The sequence below is a fragment of the Ictalurus punctatus genome, chromosome 18 (genome assembly GCF_001660625.3).
Source record: "Ictalurus punctatus breed USDA103 chromosome 18, Coco_2.0, whole genome shotgun sequence".
Classification (NCBI taxonomy): Eukaryota; Metazoa; Chordata; class Actinopteri; order Siluriformes; family Ictaluridae; genus Ictalurus; species Ictalurus punctatus.
In genome coordinates, this window is record NC_030433.2 from 3,451,215 (window position 1) to 3,475,617 (window position 24,403).

Consider the following 24,403-nt stretch of genomic DNA (forward strand, 5'->3'; position numbering starts at 1 on the left):
GAGGCACGAACATGCTTTGTACAACAAGCTCTGTGTAGCAATGTAATTCATGTCGAAGTCATCGTATGGCTTTCATGGCCCTGTGTAATCCATTATAGAAGCCACTGGTGCCTTGTAATCGCGTGTGACGGCAAGAAGGTCACGGCTTCTCGTGTAAAGCCGATGACCAGGTTGCCTTCGGGTGACCGGAGATTTTGCTCCGCTTTCCTTGCCGATTATTTACAGCGCCACAGTCGGCACCGCAAAGGCGGCGGGAATATGATTTCAATACATTTTCGTGACTTGAGTTGTGTGAAGATTTGTAGCCTTGACACTTAAGAAATCGAGTCCAATTACAGTCCACTTTTTAGTCCATCTCACTGATTACCACAGACAGTATGCATGGTTGTGATTAAGGTCATCCTGTATTTTGATTACTTTAAATTGCCCATCACCACATCCCTCAAAAGTGCTGGTTTCAGTTCCATGCAAAATTACTACAGTTAAAAAAAATGTTTTAAAAATACCTGAAGCTGTATTCTGACTGAAATCTGAGCTGAGGTACTTAACTATTATAACTTAACTAACCTACTAGTATTGGTCCAAGTACATTCCTAGCTAAGTACATCTACTCGAATCGACTCTCTCTAAATAAACAGGGTTAAAGAAAAAAAAAAAAAAAAAAAAACATTTATAAAAGCCTCACATTAAGGCACCAGTGATAAGACATCAGCTTCATTACGAAAGGTCTAATGTAATCCATGAGAGACAGTCGGTAGGATGCATGTGCAGGGTCTTTTACAGAGAGGAACTGCCATATTGATACGCAATACTTCGCAAATGCACTATGGCAGTACTGTTAACGTTGCATGCCTTTTAACATAAACGTGACATGAATTCTTTTATAAAATTGCCCGTTGACCACAAAACGGCTAGCTTTCAAATTTAAACTCAGTTGTTCTGAAAAAACCTCTGGGTATTAATCCACTACCGTTGTAAACACTTTACATCGCCCCCTACAGTATGCACTGTAATCAAGGGGTGTGGTCAGGGAGTAGCTGGAGCTCGGAGAAAGGGGGGGGGGGGGGGGGGGGGGGATCGGGCGCAAACTGAAGGGTTCATGGCAGAGCCGTGGAAATGACCATATTAGAGAAACGTCTGTATGCTGTAACTCTCCTTGTTTGATCAGAGAGAATGAGATTTCTAATAGACACCACTTTAAATTAGCTTTACTCTCACCCACTCGCTCATAGATTGAGAAACTGCCAGGCTGTAATTACTGAGACTTGGGTGTTGACAGTCCTACTTATGCATAGCTGGATGGACGGACGGACGGAACGGATGAAAAGTACTAGAGCGTCACAGGGATCAATAAACCTAGCGGTGGAGTGTGTCTGAAACCATATTCTCCACGTAGCGCTGAGTGCGGCTTCAAAAAGAGAGGAGGTTATTTATAGGAGACGGGCAGGTATGAGAGAGAAAAGGACACGGCGTTCGTCACAAGAGCCTGTCTATAGTCATCGCTGACCTGAGGAAACAAGTGAACCCTTTTTATAGTAACACTTCTTCCTGCTCTCCGTCCGTCCAAAGTCTGTCTTTATACGTTTAAATGTTTCATTTAGAAGTACAGGCAACAACCTCATATCTGCGATGCTGCTTTGCATTTACACGCAGATGACACATATCGCCACTCTGCCCGTTTTCTCTCTCGCAGCAGCAAGAATTTGCAACTGTGCGGCAATCTTACATTTAAAATCAGTTGTAAATGATAAAAAATTTGATGCCTAAAACTTTACCTCGGAGGGAAGACCAATTGAATTAGCGTCATCATATAAATACTTGGGCTTTGTATTAGACAACGAGCTTTCCTTTTATCTTCACACGGAACAAATGATACAAGACTAAAACTGGGTTTGTATTTGAAGGGTAGTACTTGGTTCGCCCAACTCTTGCTGAAACAACGTTTTTAACTAGACTAGGGTGATATTTTGTACAAGCATGACATGCAAAAAGACAATAAAAAGGAGATTTCTTCGCTTCGATGTGACCACCCTGGTTAAACTAATAAGAACTGTTTTTTTTAAAAAGAATCGGACGTTATGTGTTTCTGAAATTCACTCGCACTCTTGATGTAGCAAGTCTAGCACAATGATTGAGATGTATAAGCTTTATCTCTGTCTGTCTGTGAGGGGTTAAGCTGCTTAACAAACAATGCATCATTGTGCTCTCTTTCATGTCAGGTGACCACTCAGCTCTGCCCTGGAGCGGCACCTCAAACTGATCTGCAGAGCTATTACCTCTGGGGGAGAGAGCGAGAGAGTGAGAGAGAGAGGGAACAAGAAAAGAACAGCTTGCATTCTAAGGCTGCATCTAATCCCATTTAATTAACTAAAAATCTGACAGCATTTTCATCAAAGCCAACCAAAGAAGATCACATGACAGATTGTTCAGGATGTCATTTTGAAAGCTCCCTCTCATATGGCTCGCAAACTCTAATACCCCCCAACTTGTCTATGCTGCTTGTGTGTGTTGTTTTTGTTCTTCATAGAGTGCATCCCTCTGGAGCACCAGACCTGCCAATACCAAAAAGGAATAATGTATAATCCTTTCACAAATAACCTCTCTAAGGTAGAAACGGGAGTGTCCGTGTATATACAGGGGTTTATGGTAACCACCAGGCAGGGTGCGGGAGTTGGTGGGGGTGCTTGATGGCTCCTGCTCAACTGATGAGCATGATGAAGCTGGCCTCAGTGAATAATCTCACCTGGATGCTGAAGATTTGTACCCGATAGCTGCTGCTGTAATCATAAACACCGTCCCGTGCGTTCTTTAAATAAGCATTCCTATAGCTCTGTACTGTCGGTGTGATGCTACAGGGTTTTTTGTTCCATCACGTCGCGTGACGAAAGGTCAAAAATGAGCTAATCACATCAAATTCATCACTTCATTGTCCTGTGGAGTTTTTGCAATGTTTTGGTGTAATAGTAAAAAAAACAACAACAAAAAAAACAAACAAAAAAGACAACAACAAGTCCAAACTCACTTTTATAAGGTTTTATATGGTTCTATCTGCCAGCCAATCATCATCCAGAATGAACAGAGGACGAATACGATGTACTCACGTTCTACTTAAACTCTACACGAGCAAGAGCACACTTCTGAAGCCTCGGTCATTTTTAGCTGTAGATGTTCTATGTGATAGGCCCGAATAGCTTCAAACGTCTTTCTCTGAAGAGTTGATCATCATTTATTAGTTATTTAAGGTGATTAATACGAGACAGTGAAATTGAGCCTTACAGAAACCAAGAGAGTATTTGATCTTATAGAATAATAAGGTTTGATCTGTTTAAAATCTTTCTGAATGTCACACGTGTAAACCTGAAGAAACCTTGTTAAGCTGTAAATGTAAATTTCAGTACGTAAACATTGATGTCCCAACTCCTCACCCAGACAAGACTATATAATACGAATATCACGAGGAAAAAAAAAAAAGCTGCATTATTCTTCCGCTACTATCAAGGCAACACACGGAGTCCAGAGCCAATCCAGGAAACATTCGTTCCTATTTCAATTAAAACAACTATCAATGTCTCCTGTCAAATCCCTACTGCTGGCGCTTTCCTCCTGTCCTCCCTTTCACCCACGGCTTCCATCCTCCCTGACTCATCACTCCCACGCTCATTTAACCGATACTCTGCTTCTCTCCATAGTTTCCTCCCGCCATTCCTTCAGTCTCATCCGTCGCAGCCTCCTTACCTTTGAGCCTAGGAGTAAGAGAGTTCAAAAGAAAAAAATAAATAAATAAAAAATATCGAGGATAAAACAGAGTCAGAGATTATAAAAAAAAAAGTAACGAGGCAGAGAGAAGGGAAGGGAGAGAGCAGGTGGGGACCGACACTGATCAGACCATCAGAGCGGTCATTTCTTCTCTGAAGCCATCCCATTAGGGTTGAGCCGGTAAGGAAATTTTTCCAACTGGTTAATCGACGTGTGACAACACTGGTAATAAACATTGGGTTCAAATCCAAAATATCAGATTCCGCTTTGAACCCAAATCTTCCGCCATCGTCTTGTCAGTCAGCTCGCCTCACTCTCGTAACGTGATGAATGAAATCTGACTCCTACTGATCTATGCTGCGACTCTGAATCGTTCGCTCATGCTGAATTGAGCGGACGTGTTCACTTTTTAATCGTAGTGTCCGCTCTCTAATCGAACTAAATGATTTTTATTACGACAGTGGGGACGGTGCCGCGGTGGGCGAGTGATGTAATCGGTGTGCAACCGAACGCCGTATAACACGGGTAACACCGAATATCGCAGCAGGCCTACATCCCATTAGCTATGTGTCTGTTTGTTTTCAAGCTCCCTTCGCTACTCGTTTTCCCTCAGGCGTTATTTACAAATGCTGATGGAGCAGTGAGGTGGCGGAACCATCCACCTGTGTCCTGGTACGCAGCTGTTCCTCTGGCTCTCCTGGGAACTGTCTGTCACATACATGCTGTAGAGACCATCAGCTACTTCACCCCTCAGCGGTGTGCTAAAGTGAAACCAGCAGCCTGTACACCGGCGGTATGTTCGAGTCAGACAGGACTGAGTTACTGAGTCACAGTACGTGATTTTATTCTAATTTTTTTGGGTACAGAAGAAGGCAACCAAGCAAGAAACTTTGCCATGGAAACGTTTCTCTGAGGACTCAATAAATCGGATCTTTAAATCTTACACTGTTCTGATGTTGCGATCAGACAAAAATCCTACATTGCAAGAGAATTCTTTTTTTTTTTTGTGAGCCGATTTGGTGCCATTAAGACCAAAGACAGCGAACAAACTTCTGGAAGTGTCAGAAATTATTTTGGCCACTGCTACAACGCTCATCTAAAAGCCACCAATAGGATGACGGCATGGGGTGATGCAGAACACTGGAGAATCTGGCATCACTTCCCAACATAATTAAGCTACATAACTGGCGGCCACAGCATAATAATTTGTTACCTTAAGATACTTAATTTGTGGCCTTCAGTAATAAACCTGAGGCCTCGATATATTAATTTATGGACACACAATATAAAAAAAATCCCCCATGTCACCTCACAGCAGCTCTGAAATATAGTTATTAAAGCTACAGTCGGTGAGGGGTTAGCTGAAGTTAGTAATAGAGTCTTGGTTTTTTATCATCTACAAAAATACCTTGCTGACAGCTGCTGGAATTTGAGGCTTGGTAATTAATTCTGAGACTTAATTACTTCTTCTGTAAGCTTCCCTATAATTGTTAAGGCTGATCTATCCTCATTATAAAACAGAAAACAAAAAAAAAAATCCTTCAAGAAAGAAATGCAAAAGCTCAACTTGATTATCTGATTATTTGATACTGTCTGTCACGACTTGCTTCTCTCTCGTCTCTCGGATATTGGCGTCACGGGTGCTGCTCTTTCCTGGCTTACTTCTTATCTCACAGATAGACGGTTCTACATTTCTATGCAGGATTAGAAATCACCTACTGTATCGTTAAAATTAGGTGTCCCTCAGGGATCAGTTCTTGGACCGCTACTATTTCTTATATTTGCATATATATAATGCCTTTGGGTCAACGTATTCGCCGTCACGGTTTCCGTTACCGTTGTTATGCTGATGACATTTAAATCTACACAGCTTGTAGATCTACTCCCACTCTCCAGAGCGGTCCACTATCAGCATGTCTCAATGAAATAAAAGGATGGCTTTACTCCAATTTTTTAAAAACTGAGCGTGGACAAAACTGAGATCGTTATTATCGGAACACCAACATTTGTTAAACATATCCTCCATGACCTTACTTGCGACATTGACTTGTGACAATCTCATTAAACCATCTAGCTCTGTAAAAAAAAAAAAAAACAATGTGCGCATCATCTTTGATCCCTCCATCACATTTGAAGCTCATATAATCTTTCACCTGCGCCGCATTGCTCGCCTCTGTCCCTTCATCAACCTCCACGACGCTGAAACACCGGTTCATACATTTATATCCTCGCGTCTCGACGACTGCAAAGCTCTCCTCATTGGTCTACCTGCTAATTCTATCGCTAGGTTGCAATATATTCGAAACTCTGCGGCTAGACTTCTCACACGTACCGAGCGCTCGGCTCACGTTACGCCGATCCTGTCTGAACTGCACTGGCTACCGGTTTCCTTTCGCATTAAATATAAAATAATCCTGCTCACATTTAAATCAGTTTACGGTTTGTCACCTTTCTATCTTAGTGCACCGCTTCGGGCTCGGACTCATCTCTGTCCCTAGATCTCGTCTCGACCGTGGGTGGCAGGTCTTTCAGTGTAGTAGCAACTAAAATCTGGAATTCTTTCCCTCGCACTCTTCACAGCATCACATCCATCTCCGAGTTCAAATCCCACTTAAAAACCGATCCGTTTTCTCAGTGATATCCGTCCTAATCGGTTATAATGCATTGCTCACTGACTGTACTGTGTATTCCTTTTCCGTGTTTGGTTGTTCACAGTTTTTCACATTGTGTGTTTGTCCACGACTCTTCATTGTTTATATATCATTGTATTGTAAAGCGTCCTTGAGCTCTGGAAAGGCGCTATATAAATTCAACATACTATTATTATTATTAACATCATCATCATCATCTATTTCTGGGCCTTGTTCTTTACTATAGAGGAAACGACTTCTTTCACTCCTGGCTGTATGCTTAATTATAATGTTCGGCAATTTAACAGAAAGGGAAATGCTTCACTTATTACCTGTATTGGGTATGAATAAAAAAACTACTGTAATATCCCAGCCATGTATTCATCTTGTCCTGAGTGCTTGGGCTACTGATTTGTCCACCCCCATCAAATGACCAGAGGCAAGTCCAAGTTAACTGTAGGAAGTACAGCGGAAGCAGCAACTCCACCCCGTAATTGGAAGTGAAAACACTGGTCACAAACCACTTAATCAAATTAAACAGTCATGACACCTAACAATACACACTTACAGCAATAAGAGTAACGATGAAGCGTTGATGTGTTTAAGGACTCTTCTTCTGATTAAAGGGAAACTTATTATGACCTTGGACAAATACACTATGTGGCCAAAAGTATGTGGACGCCTGGCCCTGCCGGCCTTACGTGGTTCTTCCCCAAGCTGTTTGCTGCAAAGTTGAAAGCACACAATTGTCTAAGATGTCTACAAGATTTCCCTTCAGTGAAACTAATACGCCCAAACGTGTTCCTGCATGACAATGCCCCGGTGCACAAAGCGAGGTCCGTGAAGACATGGTCTGCCAAGGTTGGAGTGGAAAAACTCGAGTGGCCTGTACAGAGCCTTGACCTCAACCCCACTGAAGACCTTTGGGATGAGCTAGAACGCTGACTGCACACCGGGCCTCATTTCTCAACGTCATGCACTCTTGTGGCAGAATGAGCGAATCCCTGGCAACCACGTTCCAAAATCTGTTGGAAAGCCTTCCCAGAAAAGTAAAGGGGGGAACGACCCAATATTAACGCCCATGGTTTTGAATTGGGATGTTCAATAATTGGGTTTCCACATACTTTTGGCCATCTAGTGTACGTAGTAAGCGTTGCAGCTAAACTCGCTTTTTCAGAAATCATTTTGAAATTGAAATGAATAAAACAACAAAAAGAAATTTGACAAAATTCGGGGTGTGGTCTTGCCTGTCGTTTATGCATCGTTTCGTGTGCGCTTTCTAGTTCTCTTACATTACCACGTGCTCGTAGTGTCTTTTTGTATTTCGTCTCGGTCATTATTAAACCGAAAAATCTGCACTTGCATCCGTCTCCGCCTCCAGACCCTGACCGCAAAACCGATTCGTTCGCGTTTTCTTTCGTTACTTATTGGAAATTAGTGTTCGAAAGGAGAAACTTTTGAATGACGATCATTTGAATGAGAAACCCAATTACAGAGTGCAGAGAGAGAGAGAGAAAGTCCTGGGTATAATTACCGTCTAGGTAAAGCCACTGAAAGTCCCGAGTCCACGTGAGCCTTGTGAACACTGTAATGCGCGCACACACACACACACACACACACACACACACACACACCTACTAGTGAAGTACCAACTACTTATTCCAATGACCTTTTTCCCCAGAGGCAATTATTTAAGACTACCTCAGCCCTGAAAGTAAAAAAATGGCAGTACATTCCGTACACAAAGGGGGGGGGGTAATAATATTAAGCAAACAAATGCCATTAACTCGTCATTTAAACTGAAGTTGACACCAGATGACAGTGAGCCTTGTTCATCAAGATGGATATAAACAAATTTACTCAAGAACATGGAGCATCAACGCTATAAAAATGCGGTACTCACGAAAATACCGTTGGTTCGGAAAAACATTCTTATACTACGAGAGCTCGATCGACTGTGGCGTGAAAGTGCTTACCGGAGATCGGTATTTCCCAACATGTGCAAAAAAATACCTGGCATGAATCTTTAGTTAGGTGTCGCCTATGAAAACATTTACCCACACCTTTACTAAAAGACTGATCAAATAAGGCGTGTTGTAAGAAATTAAAAGAACAGAAACACTTAAATGTGAATAAAAAAAAAAAAAAAAAAAAAAAAAAAAAAAAAAAAAAAAAAAGGTCTAGCATCAACACTCAGTCTCTCACGCTGTAATAGAAGAAGGAATATTAGCGCAAATGGAGTCTGCTGAGACGTTAATAACCCTTGCGCTCAGAGTTTCATCTGTGTCTCTGGAGGCTGTTAAGAATTACAGAGCGGAGCCGGCTTACTCGGCATCTCCACCGCCACACACGGCGAGCGTAACGGTGGAGCCCCGGCCGAGACTCTTACATCTACACTCTCTCGGTGCCTTCGAACACAACGAGGTGATGAATTCGACAACGTCAGCACGTTAATGCGAAACTCCATTTTGCGACGTCTTCGTTCGTCCGATTTCACACGTAGCTGCTTTTTACGATGTGAGACGGCGACATGCACCCGGAGGGTTGGTGGAATCCTGGCTTCCTGAATGACTTTCACGTGCTGGAGAATTAAAAGCCCTCAGACATACAGTATTCAGTCAAAATCCCTTCGTTGTTGTCCTCCCTATGAAAGATGTTTTTAGCGAAAGATAGCTTGATCGCCGTCCTGTATGACAAAGTTACACGGTGAAAAAAAAAAAAAAAAAACATGGAACCATGTTACCGTAGCAACCCTAATCCCTACATTAAAATGCTGACGAACGATCCAAACGTCTTTCGAACCGAGGGGTCAAAAATAGCGAGTGCAATCCGGCTATTCGGGCGCTCCGATAACATTCGCACACTGTTGGTCTTCCCTTCGTTTCTTTCTCCCGCTGTGTGATGGCGATGATGAACGACAGGACAACTACATCGCCGATCAAATCACAGTTTTCTCGTTAGCTCGGCATTTGGCCACAGGAGGACAGGTGGGTCCTGTGTATTGTAGATATCGAGTATTGTATAAACTCCATGTACACTTTACAACTCTATATGTGTGCTTCCACACATCATATTCCACCTACAGTCCATTATCCATCCATCTTCTATACCGCTTATCCTTTTCTTCAGGGTCACGGGGAACCTGGAGCCTATCCCAGGGAGCATGGATTCACAAGGCGGGGTACAACCCTGGACAGGGTACAGTCCATTATATTTCTATTTTATTCTCCAGGCTATAATATTTTAATACATCTAGTGTATTTGATCACTTTACTACATTCTGTTTGATCCCGTGCGTATATCCTTAATCGTCGTGGGTCTCTCTTGCGACGGAGAAAAACATTTCGGGACGTTATGTCGCACGTATGTAATGTGTGTGTGTGACGAATGAAAGAACCTCGGACACGTGTTCTGCAGAGGAGTATTTGCCGAGAGTTCCCCGTCTGAAGAGCCTACGGCCCTGGCTGAGGAGACGTGCGTATCAAAGTGATGGACCGCACTGGCAGCTCTCCACGGGAAAACTAATCAGTCAGAGAGCATATGTTAAAAGTTGGGTGCGGATCCAGGGCTCTCTGACATTGAGCTACTCTCTGTTCCGTGTTGATCCACGTCGCGAAGCCTGCGCTCGGAAAAACCCGCTCGCGTTTTCACAGAAATATAAATCTTTGGACGGAATGAATTCTCTTCATCTGGCGGGTCCGAGTAAGTCATCCGACCTGCTCGCCAACCTATCGCCTCATGGCATCGTAATCCGAGGGGTTATAATGAAAAACGGTGACCTGTCCTGACCGCTCACGTGTCTCTGCTAAATTAATATTGACATATTTCTCTCATATCAGTGCCGCAATACACACGGGCTTGTAATATTAAAGTCCGCTTCGGGCCATCTCGATGACATTGAGAGACTTTAATCATGTCCTCTAAGCATATTAATTTTGATTTCCTCTCTAAAATCCCTCTAGTACACAGCAATAAGGCCGCCGATCTCAGTACGCACGATATGAGAATACGTTTTTTCGGGGCGCTCACGCCGCGCTTTAAGATGACGGACTCTCTGATAAAGAGCTCTTCGTGTAAGCAGATCACATCCAGAGTGTGAGAATATATTTCTGTCATCAGGGAGCGTTATTATTTTCACATGGTTTAAATCCCCACGTGGGAAATAAGGATTTGCTTTTGCCGTCAGCATCGACTCTTAAAGTAGCAGCACATTCAGATGAGAGGTGTCGCATGTAAAAGAAGTTAACGCCGAATAAATTAAACTCTTGATTTGAATGGAGTGCTCTAAATTCAGGGTGACAGTATGTGCTGGTAGGAATGTCAACTAGAGCAATTACAAGATTGGAGAAAGGAAAAAAAAAAAAAAAAAAAAAAGACTAGGTCGTGTTTGTCCGATTTTCAGATTTCGGTGAGCGGGTGCTCACTGTAGCCTCAGATTCCTGTCCGTGGCTGGCAGGTTTGCTTGTTCCGAGATGCTTTTCTGCTCACCACGGTTCTAAAGAGTGGCAGTCTGGCGATACTCGTCTCATCAACAAGCTATTTCCTCGCACAGAACTACTGCCTGCCCATGGGATTATACATTTATTATTTTTTTTGCACCATTCTATGTTTGCACCATGAGTTCAGCAGTTTCTGAAATACTCAAACCAGCCAATCTGGCAACACAAACCACGCCACGGTCAAAGATGGTATCTTTTCCCCATTCTGCTGTTTGATGTGAACATGACCTCTAGCTCTTGACCTCTATTTGTATGATTTTATGCGCTGCACTACTGCCACAGGACTGGCTGATGATGATGATGACGACTGCATGAAAGGTCAGGTGTACGAGTGTTTCTACTCGTTCAAGTGTACATGTTCCGTTCGAATTTGTTCTGCTTCTTAATTGCATAAACACCCCGACCTGAATACGACATAAACCCTGTGACATTCAAGAGGTTCGCATAAGCGCGCACACACACACACACACAGAACAAGCATCCTTGTTTGTAGAAGATTTGCATGACTGAATTAAAAATTGGTCTTCGGGGTGTACTCTTCGATGCTTTGATCCAGTCCTACTCTGCCCTGAGTGGAACACCGCGATACCAGATTACTTCTAGGCGGAAGGACCTCGGCATCTTTTCATTCATCAGCTGTATGTTTGCTGAGTGCGCACAGCGGTGATACCAGCGGATACTTGGCATGAGCTGGTTATCCCTACTGCATGATAGAATATAGAAAAGAACAGCTTGTGGAACGTTTAACTGGAATCCAGCAAAAGTGAATGACTGGCCAAGAGACGAATATTACATCTCAAAAATGAATGACTACCGTACGTAATTATACTTTTAAAAAAAACAAAAAAAACAATTCTAAACGCAAATAGCAGGGATGAACGCAGCACGGGTCAGGGGGGCAGGAAAGAGGGAGCGGGGAGTGAGAGAGGGAGACGTGTACATGGACAACAATAATCCGATATTAAGACGATACTCTGATTGAGAAACTAGCATGTAAACAGCGATGACCTTAATCCGACTAAAGTCATACTCGAAGTAAACACAAATGGAATTACGACGTGTGGAGTATTCCTGTTTTAGTCGCATTATCGACGTGTATTACAGACATGTACACGCCTTAATCACACTATTAGCGTCGTGTGGGAGTTTTCACCGCATCTTGCAGACAGGACACGTACACACACGGCGGCGCTCGACCGTTTGACGGCAAACGAGAGAGAACGGCCGCGTCCGAAACCGCGTACTTACCTGCTATATAGTAGGAGATATACATGTATCTCAGCTACTACGCAGTACGTAAGTATGCGGTTTCGGACGCGGCCCACGGCTTCAGTCACGTATTTCCACGTACAGCACGACAAATAACTAACCGCACTTGACGCGTTCGTAAAATTCAAAATAAAAGCACCCAGAACTGTATACGGTACCATAACGAAGACCGACTGTATGTCGATACGTGAAATTCTAGAGGGAACGTCGGACGGCGTGGCGCGGGGACGTGATGACGTGTGACGTTAATCCATCTATGTTCACGAAAAACAGGAACGTGAAAGGGATATTCTAAAAGCGACTCATGTAAACACCTTAATCAGAATACTGTCTTATTCAGAATAAGGTCAATAATGAGATTACCGCTGTCCATGTAAACGTACTCGCTGACAAAAATGCTCCTTAATGTGTTCCGTGAGAAAAAGAGGAGGCGACGTAACCCCTGCAGTTTCATTACAACAGCAGTTAAAACCACCCGTTTAGTTTGAAACTAAGTACCTTGCAGCAGTGTTATCACTAGACGCTGTTAACTCACAACACTTTAGTGATCCAGATGAGTCTCTACGAGCTTTTGTTGCTAAGTCATGAAAAACCATCACAGATGTCGTGCCTATACGGGCATAGAGCCCTAAAATCTTGCACAAGAGCAGGGTATAAAGTACATCAGTGGATTGGGTCAGAAAAGATGCCAAATCATAACTGATACTAATAATCAGATTGGTACATCCATAATTCAATCGGTGCTTTGGGCCTTGCGCGCAACGTCTGAAAATGTCAAGAAACGTCAATACATCTTATTTAATCTGTGTAACAACATCACAGAGACGCGTGCGGTTCTGTGCGTCTTTCCGAGTTGTATATGTATCGTCTCGTGGGTAATACGAGAAGCCATATTTGCATTCGGCGCATCGGCACTGGGAGTGTGCACTCTAATCGAGCGAGGCTATCGGAGACAGGGGGCATTAAATGAAGAGAGAAGTAGAAAACAGGGGGTCAAAGGGTGACAAATAGAGACCAGCATTTCTTGGAGATATAAGATAAAGATCAGTGGTGGAAAAAACACCTGAACATCATTTTCTTTAGCTGTACAGAGCGAGTTAGTTTCTCTCTCCCTCTCTAAGCAGCTTAACAGCAGTGAAGCAGTAGTAGCTCCGAGGTGAGGTGGCTTACTTCTTTAATTATTTACCAGCAGGAGTCACTGATCATGGCAGCAGCCAATCAGAGGCCTCGGCCAGTGCCATGGCACTCACCAGTACGATAGAGCAGACCGTCTCATCAATACTGTACTGGGTCTTTAGAGATACACACACACCACCGAACTTCTCTCTGTCCATCCGCCATCTGTAGCTACAAGACGTTATCGTTTGTCCACCATTGACTCGGGTCTGAGCAAGAGATGATGGGGACAAAGAGTGGGTGGGTGAGAGGGAGAGGCAGGGGTTAAGTGAGCTGTATTAAATTACTGCACTATACTCTTCCACCCTAAATAATGAGGGGTGGAATAGGTCGAGCCTTACACAAAGAAAGGAGTCTTACTATCTTCTATAAACAGAACCGCAGAACGTTTTTGTCAATATTCACTGTTACTACTCAACACTAAGAAGCAGCAGTTTTAAAATCTTACCCAAAAGGAGTTAGTGTGTAAATGATATCATCTACGCAGCGTATACGTATGTAAACGAGAAGTAGGGACGTTAAAGCTTATCCGCACAACGATAAAAACGTCCATCAATTCAACACGAATACTAGACGCCATGCCCCCGTTCCTTCCCCCCCCCCCCCCCTAAATTTTCTTCATTCTTATTCTCAGTTAGTATTACCAACTGTGATCTTGTAGATGCCGTAAATTAAAACACTGTTTCTATGTCAATACTCGGGGTCTAAGACGATACCGATACACTTGAGTATCGTGATATTATGTCAAAAGCACTGTACTGAATATTAAGTCATAGTTCACATCCAGTGATTCGTGACTGTGGCTCATTTTGTGTCGCGTTTAAACTAGATAGTAGCGCTGTTATCTCTGAACGTAAACGGTGACAGGAAGTAGCGTAAATGCGCACCGCTAACGCGAGAGTTAGCAAACCTAGCTAACTGGTAACGTTACCACAGATGGAAGACGGAAGAATTATACCGGCTCCCTCTGCCGTGTACAGAGCTGAAGTGTGGACTCGTTTTTGGCTTCCGTAATAAAGAAGGCGACGAGGTGATCGACAAGAGCCACGCGAGAGTTTGCGAAACGTCCCAGGCCGATACCAGATACTCGGGGAACACAACGAATCGGAGAGCACGCAGTAGCAAGGCAGCATTCTGATGTACAGCTAACAGGACGCTTAACGTTAAACGAGTGGATCCCTCTCGACTCACTACGGAACAAGTTCACGGTCCACAGCAGGGCCATGATGGTAGACGTTACAGAGACTGATAAATGCGAATGCAGATCCCACTGAACTCATTACATTTAATAAATAAATAAATAAATAAATAAAGACTCAGGTTTTATGCATACGGTGGGGTGTTCTTTACACTATGTCAGTTTTCCTAAAATACTGCAAATATATCGCACTATACTGAATCGTAAGCCCCGTATCGTGATCCATATCGTATCGGCAGATTCGTGCCGATACACAGCCCTGGTCGATACACTTGTAAATAAAGTGGGTTGTGACTGGTACTTGGTAACATCTCTGACATGATCTCTAATGGTCTTTTCTACATGTTAGTCCACCTGGTCTGTTTGCCGAGTCCAAATCACAGCTAAATGTATCCTTTTGGTTTATTTGGTACTTATTTGGTGTGGTTTAGCTCATTTAACAATGCCACAGCCATCTGAGAGAGAGCGAGAGAGAGAGCGAGAGAGATATTGATAAGTCAATCAATACTGATCCTTTCTTCCACTAAATGCTATAAAATTGTGAAAAAGTAAAAAAAAAAAAATCTGGTCTTTTTCTTCTTTCTGTTCTTTTTTTTTCTTTGCCTTACCATTCAACGTCAACCAAACACTGGCAGGAATTTGAGTCTAATTTAGCTCTCGGTGCCAGGACAACAAAAGCATTGAGTAATTATCCTCGTTTGAGCATCTCTGCCCGAATTAAAGCATTTTCCGACTCATTTCGGTAATAATTCAAATCAGACACTGAGTGAAGCTGGGAACAATCAATTCCCATACTTCCATAAGGAGCCTTATGCTCTAGCAGATGGATCAAATTCAGACATTTATTTATTTATTTATTAAACCCCCCCCCCAGAATCAACATGAAAACGTCTATATTTAGATATGTTTCTATACAGACTTGTTCTGTACAAAACTGCAGTAAACATCATGATTGTGTTATAACAGAGATTAGAGTTAATCGAACATTAAACTCACTTAAACTCCTTCTGGGACCGTAGTAAGTCATAAGCGCTGACTGAAGTACACGTGTTAGCAAACATACGGCAACGACCTAACGGCTAACAAAAAGCCTACGTATCACAAAGTAAGATCCGAATTTTAAGACGCATGTAGTTTGATGTTTTAGTAGCATATACAGATAACAGAAGCATTGACCATTCAGCTGAATGGAAATTTCCTGTAAGTGGATTTGCACCGGGATACACTCAATTGCTTCAGGTCACATGTTCATCTTTTAAATATTTTCTCGAGACGATAGACGTATGAAAAGAGACCGGTGGTAACTCAGCGATTCTAGTTTCCTTGGCCTATGTAACAGATCCTCTGTTGTGGCTTATCCAATCACATGCATTTATGTAAATTATTTAGTTGAAGGCAGCTCATCGGACCAGAGACTAGCTACAGGGTTAAGAGACGGTAGTAAAAAAAAAAAAAAAAATGAAGCGGTTTTCAAAAATTTGCATAGATGTTTCATAGATCCGGTCTGATTAGCAAGCTATCCACATAGCTTGTTTTGTTTTTAAAGATGACAAAAACACAAAAGATGAATGGATGTGTTCAGTACGTGTTCAGTATGTGTTTATTCTCCCCAGAGTTCATGGCACTAGTCAAAAGTGATGACATGAAATACCACGACTAAACAAATCATGACCACAAAGTGTCACATTTATAGGCATACTCTAGTCATTAATGGTTTAGCATAAAAATACTGCATGACCATTGTCAGGGTTCAGTCACTTATGTTGGTCACTTATCCGGACCTCTGTAAGGAATTTGCCAAGGTTGGAGTGGGAGAACTCGAGTGTCCTGCACAGAGCCCTGACCTCAACCCCACCGCACACCTTTGGCATGGACGTTCAGGCGTCTACAAACGTTTTTGTCTGTTATTTTGCATGTCGAGTGTGCCGAATACAAGAGCATCCTACCGCGCGTTCTAGACAGCAGAGAAGTACTACTGTAGTTGGTGTTTAGCTTTATTTTTACCAGGAGAAGAAAAGGGACTGCTACAGTCATTTATCACAGCGTGCTCGGGAAGGGGGCAAACTCAGACGGCCCTGAAGATTGTGCTACCCATCATGTGATACGACTCATTACTGCATGAACACAGAAAGTCTCTCTCTCTCTCCCTCACACACACACACACACACACACACACACACACACACACACACACACACAGAGCTGCTACAGGCACACCCCAGTGTATTCATCTCAACTTGTCCAAGTCTGGACATATATTTCCAATAAGAGTCAGGGGGCATGCCGATTAATTCCCCTACTTGTTGAATTATCTTCTTTGAATAAGCTGAGATACATCACAATATCCATGAAGCACACTAGAGACACCAGAGGATAGTCAGATTGTCACAGAGACAGATGGCCCTCCTTCTGCTTCTAAAATATGAAGATAACCCAGCCTGCTGGCACGTTCAGCTAACATATGGAGACTTTTTTTTTTTTCTTTATAAAACGCCGCCTTACTTTATCTGCAGGGGTATTCAAATAAAATTTCTTAAAGGATCACAATGACACCAAACTCCTTACTCATAAAAGGTGCGCATGAGCAACGAACGTGGCTGAATGTGGACGGCACTGACCGTTCGTTATTAGTTGACGGATATAAATAAGACAGTGTGAAGTCGGTTTGGTTTCGCAGTGGTGCACTGGTTGACAAGCCCTGCCTTAATGATTACAGACAACGACAGAAAGAAAAGGACTCCTCTGGATTACTCCTCTCTTCTAGGTCGCTCTCATGCATCATGCATCATCCGACCGTAGCCTGACGAAGTCCGTTTTCAGGCACCTGTGTGATTAACCACGAGTCTCTCCTCCACCGCCCCTTCCTCACTCCATCTCTTTGAGAACGTGACGCAGAGGATTTACAGCCAGTGCTGTGCCTGCCTGCGATGCCACGGCTCCCCGGTGGGAGTGATAAGGCAAGGGGGAAAAGAAAGAAAGAAAAAAAAAACCCAATGAGACTGAGAAAGTTTTAAACTGTTTACTCAATTGTGGTTTTAAACCGAGAGGTATTTGAAGCCCTCAGAAGCGGCTGATATAAAAGATGTCCTCTCTAGCAGCGCTCCGGGGAAGCTGGAAAGAAGCTATATCAAGAAATACTTGCGGGGAGACGTTTAAAAGATGCTCTTTTTTTCGAGATATTTACTGCAGTCGTGTTTATGAGAGGATGGCAGCTGCTGGAGGGATCCTGCCATCCCTTTGTTTACTGGCTCTGCTTTTTTTTTGTTTTTTTTTTTACCTCCATTCAGCCGGATGCACCGCTGCCGTATTCACGTGGACGTCAGCTTAAAGCAACAAGTGGAGTTAAAATCGCGGCTACGTTTTTGACGGATTTTGCTCGATGGCATCTTTGACGCCGATTTTATTATAGGGCTGTCAAAGTATTGTACGTTTGTGCTGAAAGGTGTGTATACGTCGAGTTTAAGACTTTCGGGCCCTGATTTACAAAGATCCCCGGAGAGTGCCGAATGTAGTTGAAGTTTAGCTCACAGTCGATCTTAAAAATCTCCACGAGGGTCATAGAGGACCGCAATAGGAGTGCACAAATGCGCTCGGTTTGATATTTTCAGTTCTCAAAGGAATAAAAATCGCACGCTGTGGTTCATTTGTGCTCTCTGCTAAAAATAGCACGCCCGCAATTTAGCCGAATAGATAAACCGAACGAGCCGCACACACGGGCTTCGGCTCACGTGTAGTTCATCAGATGTACTGTAAGTCTCGATTATGGATGTTTCAGACCGTATCTGTCCTCAAAGTGAATAACAGGATATCGGGCCAAAACCTAGCTTGTATTGCCTAATAGCAACAGAAGAAAAAATAAGACCTGTTAGTTAATAGGGGAAACGAGTACAAGATTGAGCGTGTAGGTTGAAATTAGGGTACTGAAGGGAACAAAAAGACCTACATCGATCTTAACAGGTCTCATTAAAGTATTAAGATAGTACTTTATTTATTTATTTATTTACTGTTTTTTACTTTGACATCTCAGAAAAATAAAAAATACCAAGCATCCGTAAGCCACTGTGTAATTTGAGTCGCACATACAGTCTATTTCACTCCTAGCAGGAGGCAGTGGGTACTTTCATTTTAAACGCTGGTGCATCGTTGATCTGCATCTCTGCTTTGCTTACACGGCATTGCACGCGACACTCTTTCGGTCTGCGCTACCGAGACGTCCTACTGTTTCTACAGAGCTACTGCTGCGTGCTGGGAACGACTTCCCGCTCTCGAACGGATGGTCAGAAATGAAGTTCGCGGAGCCAAAAAGACAAAAACCCACAGCGAAGGTGTGAATGCTATTCGATTAAAGCGAAGTCGCATGTGAAGTTTGACTCGACTCGGCGAGAAAGAAGCACTGCCGCTGCTCACGATGGTTCCGGTGGTGTATTACAGTGGCGTGGCTGTGTCTCGTAGGGTCGGCGGTTCGATTCCCGGCCCACGTGACTCCACATGCCGAAGTGTCCTTGGGCGAGACACTGAACCCCAAGTTGCTCCCAATGGCAAGTTAGTGCCTTGCATGGTAGCTCTGCTACCGTTGGTGTGTGAGTGCGAGTGTGTATGGGTGAATGAGACACAGCGTAAAGCGCTTTGGATAAAAGCGCTATATAAGTGCAGACCATTACAATCGATCCAGAGACGGAAATCTATACAGCCGTACATTATATCGACTTCATTGTTGTTGCTTTAAGTACAAATGGCACGTCTATTGTTATAAAAATTCCCCTTGATGTATTTTCCATAATCAGCTACGTCAATAACACTGACTCACTGTTACAGCACCAATATTACAGTACCTTGAATATCTCAAATAATAATTAGTAATAATAATAATAATAATAATAATAATAAATATCATATAAATAACAGGGTCCAGGCCAAATGTAAACACTCACCTGAAAGGAGCTGAGAATATTTGATTTCTATGAAATGACAATAACTTCTCATCCCTACGGCAGTGAAATTCGATATCTGCATGGAGAGAATACATATTGCACAGATCGATCAGAACTCAGCGTGCAGTATGCAATTACTGACGTAGGATAACAGCGGGCCGTGGGCTGGCTGATGAAATGGCCCTCCCATGCTGAGGCATAAAGGAGAAATAATCACACAGACTACTTGATGGACAGACACGCTCCTTGGCTTCGATAAATAAATAATCGAGGAAATTGGCCCGAGTCTAACCCGGTGTTTTCTGGGGTCAGAGGCGAGTCTTTGATACGTCATTGTTCGAGTGTCATCAAACAAATTCAAATAATACCGAGTGCAACACTCGCATCTACAGAGATCGTTCACTCTTGCGGCCTTTTTTTCTTGTATAGCTTAAAACAGCAGTCAGAGTCAGAGCTGTCATAGCGCTCGGATCAAACAAATGATAATAACTTAATAACTCAAACTTCTATACAGTCCTAATGAAGGCCCAGAGTGTCCTACTTACACTCTGTATACAACTTACAGTAAGTATACAGGGACTGGTAGGCAGTGAGTAATTGTTGATATGGTGAAGATTTCTGTAAGGAGATGTCTATCTAGCAAGTTAGGAAGGAGTCTCCGGTCCCAGTGCTTTGTAACAATCAGAGGTAAAAGCTGTAACTACATGTTTTCGGATCCTTTCCACGATGCTTCTCGACATGACAAGCTGCTTTTCTGACTTATTAACTTTGAGAGAGAGAGAGAGAGAGAGAGAGAGAGAGAGAGAGAGAGAGAGAGAGAGAGAATAAAGAGAAGCTGGTAAGGGAACTGTTTCTAGCCGTTATAACATACATGATAGTAGAAACGAAGGTTTGTTTTGCAGACGTTCCACGACATAACTGCAAATGGGAAAAATGTTCAACATGTTGCTCTGTAAAAGAAGACCGCTATGCTACATGATATGAGGATTACATTTTGGGAGGTGCGGTTAAAAAAATAAAATAAACTGGAGGGTTACTGTAACAGTGGTCCACACCCTGTCAGAGACTGTTTTCCTCTAAGAGCAAACCCCGAAGTGGTTTACCCCTTACTTCATCACTATTACTGCCACGGATAATAAGGAAAATAACAAGGAAAGCGAAATCTTTGTGGAACGTATTAACTGCTCGCTCTCGGATCCTGATGGGACTCTAAATGAGTGCTTTATTACAGGAGGATCGAACCCATTAAAGTCCATAAGATAAAAAAGACTCACAGCCTGCGTTAGTCTTAACTGTAAAACATACATATGTGGTGTGTCTATTATAGTGAGAAAGATTCGGGGCCTTTTCGGTTAGATTAGAGCTAGACCGTTGCAACAAAATTTAAGTTTTTAAAAAAAAAAAAATCTAATCCAGAGAAGGCCTTTTTCTCTCTTTCTTTAAAAAAAAACCAACTAAAAAGTTTTGTATGAAATTTATCAATTCAGTTCATTCATTTCTCAATTCCCTTGGTTAGATTTTCAGATTGGGACGACTCAAGTGTTCGAGCGGGTTGTCCGCTAATCGTAGGGTCGGCGGTTCGATTCCCGGCCCACGTGACTCCACATGCCGTAGTGTCCTTGGGCGAGACACTGAACCCTAAATTGCTCCTGATGGCAAGCTAGTGCCTTTCACGGCAGCTCTGCTACCATTGGTGTGTGAGTGTGTGTGTGTGTGTGTGTGTGAATGAGACACAGTGTAAAGTGCTTAACTAAGGATAAAAAAAGCACTATATCATTGCAGACCACTTTAGCAAAAAAAAGTGCACATTTTTAAAACTTAAATAAATAAATAAATAATAGAGTGTTGAAAATCTTGGCCCTGGACCGGCAGTGCTATACAGCATCCTCATCAAGGACGGTCACGATAAAAAGCATGCCAAAGACCTCCAAGAAAGGTACCAGAGACAAATATTCACTATTCACAGTACACTCAATTCTACCCGATTTTTTTTGTGTGCGACATAAGCCTTGACAGTATTTACATGGGGTCGTGGGGTAAATTTGGGGTTATTTTACAGCTGCTCCTCTGTGACTTGATTTCTGTTTGGATCGGCCACGTCGGTGTCTCTCTCTAACCGCCCCTGAGGAAATTACCGGCTGAATTATCTACCGTTTCTCACCAAACTTGGCGGTCGCTGTGAATGGAGCGTGAAAATATGACCACGTGACGTAAACATCCAAGTTCGTAGAAATTACAACTCACTAGAAACTCACTCCTCCTTTGGTAATTGTATTGCTGTGGAGATTACTGCGAGAGTTTTATCGCTGAGGAGACACGTACGAGAAGATGATTACAGATGCCCACCTCCCGATAAACGTATCCAATCCGAACAGGGCTTCGGGTGACTTGAAGGTGTCTCCACGGACATGCGCGTCCCTTTCGATTCATAACAAAGTAGAGATTCCAACTAGAGTTTTCAACTCTGACGGGAAATCCTACCTCACATCAAATCTCTCGCAGCCGGACAATGGCATCATGACACCGTGATGTACCAGGTGTAAGTGCTGTCACCACCATCTCTTATGACACAGGTTCTCCACCCTGGTCCTGGAGTAACACCATACTCCACATTAAAATGTGCAGGACATGGGGTTCTCCAGGACCAGGGTTGGGAACCGGTGGTTTTCTGACAACCATCCACATTCTCCCCTAAATGCTTTGGAATGAAAACACAGGTTTGAAAGTGGATCTTACCTTCACCGCCTCAGCATGTGTGACCCTGTCGAACACTTTGTCGTTCACTTTGAGGATCTGATCGCCGACTCTCAGGCCCTCTTTCTCGGCCATGGATCCCGGCTCCACCAGAGACACGTAGATCCCGACTCCATGCTCGGACCCGCCACGGATGCTGAAGCCTAAACCCTCGTTGCTCTTGTGGCGCTTCAGGGTCACCTGTCTGACCTCACCTGGGGGTTCAGGTAGGAAATGTCTGCCCAGCAGAGGGACGAGCGCAGTGGATGTCCCGTCGCTGGCGGTGCTCTGGTGATCAGGGGATCCGCGCAGAGGTAAGCGTGCGAGCGCGGTCTTATCAGCAGAACTGGAGGCGGTGTTCTCGTGCTCCCCGTTCCGACTAGTCAGCAAATCTGACTTCAAATAGAGTCCCTCGGAGGTGTAGCGATCAAACAGGAGCTGGTCGGAGCGCGGGATGACCAGGCGCAGCATGGGGAGCAGCTGCCGCTTGCTCGGCGCGTCGAGGATCACTTTGAGCGTCTGGACCAGGTCGTAGACGTTCCGTTTGGCGTGGTACACGTTGAGGCAGTGCACGAACTGCTCGCGCTCCAGCTCGCTGAGGAGCAGGTTGAGCGCGTCGTGCAGCTTGCGCACGTTGGCGGAGAGCGAGCGCGCGCTGGAAGCCAACGAGCCCGCCGACGAGGAGCTCAACGACACGCGCTCCAGGTCCGCGCTCATCCTCGCGCTCACCTAACCTCTGTCCGTTCCACCCCACCCGCCCACCCCACCTCAGCAAGCAGTCACGCGCACGCGCATGCACACGCAGAACCGACAAAGCCGCGGCTACCGGGCGCTCCGGAGCGGCGCGTGGCGTCGCCAGTCCTGGGTGTCACTCTTCATGCTGATCGCGCGGCACTCGAGCAGCATTAATTCGCGTCCCATACACCGCTACGACACACGAGACTTTCTGTAGAGAAGTTTCCAGATGGAATTCATTGTGCTTTCTCAGAAACCAAAACGACTGGGTTTATATATTATATGATAATATATTATATTCTCTTTGAAGCGTGTTATTAGTTCAAACGAAACTTCGAACTACTCTACAGCACGTGCGGTGTGTTTAAGGTGGAAAGGTGTGTTTAAGGTGGAACGGTGTCCTCTCAGGTGCGTCTTCGGTTCTGGAAAACGGGGTCGAGTGGCATGAAGAGCTTCTCCAATGTCTCCAGAAACAACCAGAAGAAAGAAGAAGGAAAAAAACAGAAACTTGAACTTGTAAAAATGAACAAAACCCCAAATAAATACAGACTTACAACTTGGACCGTCTCCTGACAGACATTCCGGTTTTCATTTCTGTTAGTCCCGTTACGCGGTAACACACCTTATCCAACATCCGTCCAAACTTGTTTTTACGACGTAACTAATAAACCGAGTATCTACATCAACGAAACGCTGATATAAGTGTTCCAAAAACCGAAAAAAACACGACATTTATACAGTTTTTTAGCACATTAACGAGTAAACACACGCTAAGGGTGATGGAGCTCCTCAGCTGCCTGCGCGTGAACAGACTCGTCTCTGACTCGCGCTTGGTTTGGCAGGAAGTGACGCAGCTGTGGGGCGCGAGTAAGTTGCTTAGTAACCAACAACACGCGCGCGCGCACCGGACCTTTTCAATATGTCGTCCCCACACAATTTATTCATAGTTAATTATTTAATTTATTCCAATTCATCCCTCAGAGACCACGAGCTTTAAAATTAAACCCATGTTGTCATTTCCCCAGTAATTAGCCTACATGTTGAACACACGTAGGTGAACGCATAAGTTTGCACACCCTGACTACCTTTAATGCGAGTCCCCTTCATTGTCACAGCTTAAGAATAACACAACAGATATCACAATTATTATGAACCGGTTGTTCATACAGCAGATATTCATACATATAGAATATACTTTTTAAATATTGGGACTTTTTCTTTTTTTAATGACATACAGTATTTGTGCCAATGGGGCTTTGTCTAATTTGTCTAAGCATACATTTTCATGCTTAATAAAAATAATAATAATAATAAAAATAATAATAAACCAGTCTTTGGATGGTATTAGTAGTATTAAAATGCAGATTGTGAATGCAGATGATCTAGAAACAGAGATTTTTAGTTCTGAATATAAAATAAATCATGCTTTTATACTTTAGTTAGTGTAGTTTATATGGTTTCTAAAGAAAACTGACA

The 24,403-nt window shown here is 43.5% G+C and overlaps 1 protein-coding gene across 3 annotated transcripts in view; it reads right to left on the reverse strand.

Annotated features, from left to right (window-relative positions):
• The window catches only part of whrna (whirlin a), a 110,746-nt gene extending 87,819 nt beyond the window's left edge, over positions 1 to 22,927 (reverse strand). For all 3 annotated transcript variants that reach the window (XM_017493099.3, XM_017493098.3, XM_017493097.3), the window contains exon 1: positions 22,196 to 22,927. In XM_017493099.3, coding sequence (XP_017348588.1) covers positions 22,196 to 22,909 — 714 coding nt within the window. In that variant the 5' untranslated portion in view covers positions 22,910 to 22,927. The remainder of the gene's footprint in view (positions 1 to 22,195) is intronic.
• Positions 22,928 to 24,403: the final 1,476 nt, after the last annotated feature.